The following is a 6,000-nucleotide window of genomic DNA, read 5'->3' on the forward strand; positions in this document are numbered from 1 at the left end:
CTGCGCGGAGTAACAGGGTGTGTGAAAGAGTTGTGTAATCTGCAAATTCAGAATCCTTTTTGCCCTTTCAGCCCCCCCCCCCCAGCTGCTAAACGTCACACCAATTTAAAACAAGGACAAAAAGAAGTTGTCGACTGAACGAGAGGGGGGGGAACCACAGAATTTTCCTCACACAGAAAACGGGGGGGTGAGTGTGACAGGGAGAGAAGGGGGTCATCGAAAGACTGGGCACTCGGGAAGGAAATCCCCATACCACTCCAGAAAAGTTGTAGGCAACTATAAGGATCGCACGTTACAGGGTCCGCAACAGAAGATCTGTTCTGCTCTTTTCCAAAGCCTTTGACGAAGGACTATACCGACACGTCTGAAGAGAATGGGGACCGGAATCCATCGCAGGTAAGTACGGTGACTGAACGAATAACCAACTGTTGTTGCTGTTCGCGCACGCTATTGCGATGTATAGGCTATACTTATCTTGGTAGCATGAATACATTTACTGAATAAATCCTAATTTAATTTGTGACCTGAGAAATCGCGGGTTTTGGTATTAGTGTCAATAAAAAAACTTGGTTTGAGAGAAGATGTGTTTTTAAGTTTAAACCCCGGAGTTGTGAATGTATGTGCTTTATTAACCCCACGCTTGAGCACAATGTGAAATTCAGCCCCAGGCGAGGTTTAAGCGTGCGTGATTTTCTAAGGTTTCTGACTGAGTTTATTCTACAATCTGCCACTGTAGCGGCAATGAAAACGTGGACAGTGGTAGGGGGTCATTATTGCGGCTTCAGCGACTCTGTTCAATTTCAGTAGGCTGTAATTCTGGGTTTTTGCAATTTAATTGTGTAGTCTACGGTGGACTCTCGCGCACTGCAAGTGTAGCCCTCCACTGTGTGGTGAAGCGTGTTTAATGTTAGCTCTCACCGTGTGGCGAGTGGTGCATTAGGAACTGGTTTGTGGTGTATTTAACTGTCCTGTGGCGGGGTTGATGGTTGACTTAAGTTTCGTTGCTGTGTGTCGCGGTACTCCAGAAAAATGCAGAAAATAGCTATCGTAACCAGACCAGTGTGACATTCTGTAGTGCAGCAACATACACCGTTTTTTATCGACACTGAATTAGTAGAGTAATTCAAACTGCTGGTTGACGAAATATGCAAGTACGAACCATGAAAATCGCCATGCTGAGGAGTTGTGGAGCTTGTTTGAACCCCGCTGAGATAAATTAGCTGTTGTTCTTGGTCACATTAGCGGGTGTGGGAAAAGCAGCACATGATGTGTTTCATTTTAGGAAGGCCACTGTCCCTGAAGATTTATTGGAATATACAGGCTATGTATGTCAGCTGTGTGGTATTTTAACTCATCATCATATGAAAGAACCACTGAAACCGCGCGCCGGCTGGATTCCTTCAATAACCTACATTTAAAGAATGTGAAAGTATGCCATAGAAATACACAGTTTGCTTTGTTTATGGCAACTCCCTTTGAACTTTATCTCTCTCTCCCATCTGTGTTTCAGACTTTACTTGGTGTGGAGTTGTGCGTTGATCACCGTGTCTCTGACCAGAGCAGAAAAGCAAGTGAGTTATTATTTAATTGGAAAATTGAAAAAATATTATTACTACTTATAATAACTGACGGTAATAATAATAATAATAATAATAATAATAATAATGAAACAACGGTCTGTGGGTTGACATTAGTGTCAAAGTTTAATTAGGACCCATTTGCTTTTGACTCAACAATTGGTGTTTCTCAGTCAACTATTGATGTACCCATAACTTCTGTATTTTCAACAACTACCAGAGTGGCATGCTTTTTGTGTGACTGAACGTTGTTTTCCATAGCTTGCATAAATCTTCAGTGAATTGTTTGTGGTATATCATAAACAATTATGTTTGTGATATACCACAAACGTGCTTCTCCAGCATGATTTCCATGCCCTTCTTCCATATGCCCCCCCCAACCCCCCCATCTTCCCTGTATTCCCCTATCCCTCAAAAACCCTCCCTTTCCCTACCTTCTCTTCCACATGTTAATTGAGGATTTCCATTGCAATATTCATTCATCATTACTTGGGATGTTTTTGATTTATGAATCCAGGCCTTTTATTCATTAGCACTCAGTGTAAGTCGCTCTGGATGAGAGCGCCAGCAAAATGCTGTAAGAATGTAAATAACAGTGTGTGCCTGAGGCCATTGCTCATACAAACACCGTGTCTTCAAAAGTGATTGTATGGTGATCGCTTGCTTCCTACTATAATTATTATATCTTATTGCTTTCCCGGCTGATTTTTGTTTTTGTAATATTGGGTAAATGAGTGAATCTGATGTTGCGCTGCGCATTGCACATTCACTACAACGCTGGTTTTGTTTGTTACATGCTTATTGCAGGCTGCTGGTAGAAAGTCTCGTCAGACCCTGGAAAGGGAGGCGCAGGAGGGGGTGTGGGGTCCATGGACCACCTGGACTGACTGCTCGCAGAGCTGTGGCGTGGGGGTGTCCGAGAGGCGGAGGCAGTGCCTGCCCCCGCCCCGAATCCCTCAGACCTGGGGGGCACCTTCCTTTTTGCCGCAAGGACTCCCCAACCACACTCCCGTCATTTCGGCCATACGCCCCTATTACCCCTCCCAGTACCCCGACCCATCCCAGTTTGGGGGTGGCGAAAGGCCACCTTTCTTCACCCCTGCGCTGAGACCCAATCAGAATCCTGGGATATCCATCTACAGGACCGATCCGGGAGGGGCCACTGCAGATCGGGCCAATCCCGCGGCTCCGTTTTACCGACCGGAATTCCCCCCACCCAATCAGGAGCCGGTCTCCATTTACCGCCCGCCCTCGTTCCCTTCCTCCTCACTCAGCTATGGCCAAAGAAGGGCTTCCCCGCGGACGGCCAATCACGGGGCAGGCAGAGCCGGAGGGGGCGGGAGCAGGAGATCAGCGGTGACCAGTCGGGATGCGGCATCTTCAAGAAGGTAAGAAGAATTATTTCCCCCAGGGAACTATGTAATGCTACAACTGTGTGGGGAGTTTATATTAAAATACTTGAATTCCCTTTTGTGTCAAGTGAGGATGATAAATTCAAAATTTTTTGCGTGCTTAGAACAAACGCTGCTACCTAATAAAGAAGTGATTTTTTGTTTGTGTTGCTCATTCCTTTGATTTTTAGTCATACCGAAACAGTTTCACAGATGCCATCATTATGTCCACCTCATTCACCCCAGAATGAGGGAGGGTGCCAAAGTAAACTGCATCCGTCTACCCCCGCCATGCACACGCCGGGTTTCCTCTGTCTCCCTGTCCCTGTTAAAGCACACAGTGCGGATGTCTGTGCGTTCCTGTGTTCTGTCAGTGCTCGCCCTCCTCCTCCTCCAGTGCCCTGCTCTCTGTTTCTCCCTCTGTGTTTCTCTCTCTGTGTTTCTCCCTCTATTTCTCCCTCTCTGTTTCTTCCTCTGTTTCTTCCTCTGTGTTTCTCCCTCTGTTTCTCCCTCTCTGTCGCTCCTTCTCTGTTTCCCCCTCTCTGTTTCTCCCTCTCTGTTTATCTCTCTCTGTTTCTCCCTCTCTGTTTCTCCCTCTCTGTTTCTCCCTCTCTGTTTCTCCCTCTCTGTTTCTCCCTCTCTGTTTCTCCCTCTCTGTTTCTCCCTCTCTGTTTCTCCCTCTCTGTCTCTCCCTCTGTGTTTCTCCCTCTCTATTTCTCCCTCTCTGTCTCTCCCTCTCTGTCTCTCCCTCTCTCTGTCTCTCCCTCTCTGTTTCTCCCTCTCTGTTTCTCGCTCTCTGTCTCTCCCTCTCTGTCTCTCCCTCTCTGTTTCTCCCTCTCTGTCTCTCCCTCTCTGTCTCTCCCTCTCTCTGTCTCTCCCTCTCTCTGTCTCTCCCTCCTTCCCCGCCGTTATTCTCTGCTCTTTGTCTCCCGCTCAGGTCGGCTTCCTCCGGCTCCCCCATTCGCCCGGGGCAGTTTGGCTACGGCAGAGTGCCCTTCTCCCTGCCCCTGCTTCGGCCCAACAGGAACGCGCGCCACGCCGCCCGCCGCGGGGGCAACAGCACCACGGCCGCCCCCGAGGCGGAGGAAGAGGGGCGAGAGGAGCGAGAGGGGCCACTCGGCTCGGACGGGGCCCCGGCGGAAAGCGGGGCCGTCAGGCGGAGGAAGGAAGAGGGGGAAGGAGAGGGAGAGGGGGAGCGAGGGAACGGAGAGGAGGGACGAGTGGGAAACAGGGAGGCTGAGGGCGGCGGGGGAGCCGAGGACCCGGGGGAGGGGCGGGGATGGGACGGGACGGCGGGGGAGGGCACCGCCTCCCCCACAGCCAGAGCGGAGCCCCCCCAGGCAGCCAGACCCACGGACGGCCCGCCAGACGGACAGGGGGCGAGGGAGAGTCCCAGGCAGACGGGCGTAAGCGCAGACGCTGGCGGCTCCAGACAGACGGACAGACAGGCTGACAGGAACCCCGGCAGGCAAGCGGAGAGATACAGGCCCACACACGGCGGCAGCCACGCCCCCCGACACCCGCAAACCAACCGGGACAGACAGACTGACAGACGGGTCCCTCCCCCCGTCCCCCCGCCCTTCTCCTCCTCCTCCTCCTCCTCCTCCGTTGGCCGCTTCTCACCACACAGAGAGCCCCCCCACAGCCTTCCTGCTTCCCTGCCCCAGTCCCGCCCCCGCTCCCCTCAGCACACCGCCCCCCCGAACCCCGACGTCTGGCTGCCGCAGCACCCCGGCGGGCAGAGGGAGGGGGGGCCGCAAGGAGGGCACGCTGGGGGGCACTGGGGGCCCCACGTGGCCCCTCAGCATCTCAAGTGCCGTGGACCAGAGAAGGAGTACCGGAGGTGCAGCGAACAGGTGAGCACCGGACGCCCCTCGTTTGAGTAACCGAAAACAGCCCAGTAACTGAGGTCTGGACTCTTCCCCCCCGTTAGTAAACAGTGTAATTATTCATCGCAGGACGAAACTCTGTCTCCTTGTGTGTTATTGTAAACCTTGGATTTTCCTGGTGTGAGTGAGAAATGGCGGACCGGAGTCACGGGTTTGACATCTGTGGGTTTTCGCAGACGCACAGCGGGGTGAAAGAGCCTCGGCGAGAAAGGTCCTTACGGCATGGCGTGTTTGGTTTCGTTCTGCGTTGTGCGGTTTCTACGTTATTGAAGTGAAGTGTTCCAGAGAGAGAGACGTGTCAGTCCACGTGTACAGTAATGTCTGTCGGGGGCTTATCACGGGTTTATTTGTGCTTCTGTATCAGTAGAGCATTCCCCCCCCCCCCAAAGCCCTGTGGCATGCTGGGTAATGCACGCTGGAGTGCAGTGTCACAAAGTGCTTTGTAATCTCGGTGCAGATTGGTGTCAGCAGGGCTGCAGTGCAGATGCTGCTGCCTATGCGTTCAGCTGTTGGACGAGGTGTAGGTGCTCCCAGCCAGTAACATTCATAATGGTCCTGTGATGTATGAGTCTGTGTCCCTGGGTTTTGTCTGTGTATGTGGCTGTGTGTGTGTCTGCGTGCGTGTGTGTGTCTGTGTGTGTGTGTGTGTGTGTGTGTGTGTGTATGGCGTGTGTGTGTGTGTGTGTGCACGCGGATGTGTGTCTGTGTGTGTGTGTGCACGCGATGTGTGTGTGTGTGTCTGTGTGCTTGTGTGTGTGTGTGTGTGTGCACGGATGTGTGTGTGTGTGTCTGTGTGCTTGTGTGCGTGCGTGTGTGTGTGTGTGTGTGTGTGTGTGCACGCGGATGTGTGTGTTTCGTGTGGGAGTATGAGTGAATTCATGCGCATCTATCTGGCTCTGGGCCTCTGTCTTTATAACCATGTATGGTTGTTGGTATTTTATCGTGCTTGTGCTTTTGTCCTCATATACTTGTGGTTCTGCTAGCCTGCGTTTATTATAGATGTGTGTGTGTGTGTGTGTGTGTGTGTGTGTGTGTATGTGCATGTGTGGGTGTGTGTGTGTGTGTATGTATGTGCGTGTGTGTGTGTGTGTGTGTGTATGTATGTGCGTGTGTGTGTGTGTGTGTGTGTGTGTGTATGTGCGT

General features: G+C 51.6%; 1 protein-coding gene across 1 annotated transcript in view; it reads left to right on the top strand.

The window, feature by feature from the left end:
* The first annotated feature begins 91 nt into the window (after window positions 1-91).
* Window positions 92-6,000, top strand: part of adamtsl4 (ADAMTS-like 4) — a 27,060-nt gene continuing 21,151 nt past the window's right edge. Inside the window, exons 1-4 of the mRNA XM_064296610.1 lie at window positions 92-396; window positions 1,511-1,571; window positions 2,385-2,965; window positions 3,906-4,824. Coding sequence (XP_064152680.1) covers window positions 374-396; window positions 1,511-1,571; window positions 2,385-2,965; window positions 3,906-4,824 — 1,584 coding nt within the window. The 5' untranslated portion in view covers window positions 92-373. The remainder of the gene's footprint in view (window positions 397-1,510; window positions 1,572-2,384; window positions 2,966-3,905; window positions 4,825-6,000) is intronic.

The sequence above is a fragment of the Anguilla rostrata genome, chromosome 1 (genome assembly GCF_018555375.3).
Source record: "Anguilla rostrata isolate EN2019 chromosome 1, ASM1855537v3, whole genome shotgun sequence".
In the NCBI taxonomy this organism is placed as follows: domain Eukaryota; kingdom Metazoa; phylum Chordata; class Actinopteri; order Anguilliformes; family Anguillidae; genus Anguilla; species Anguilla rostrata.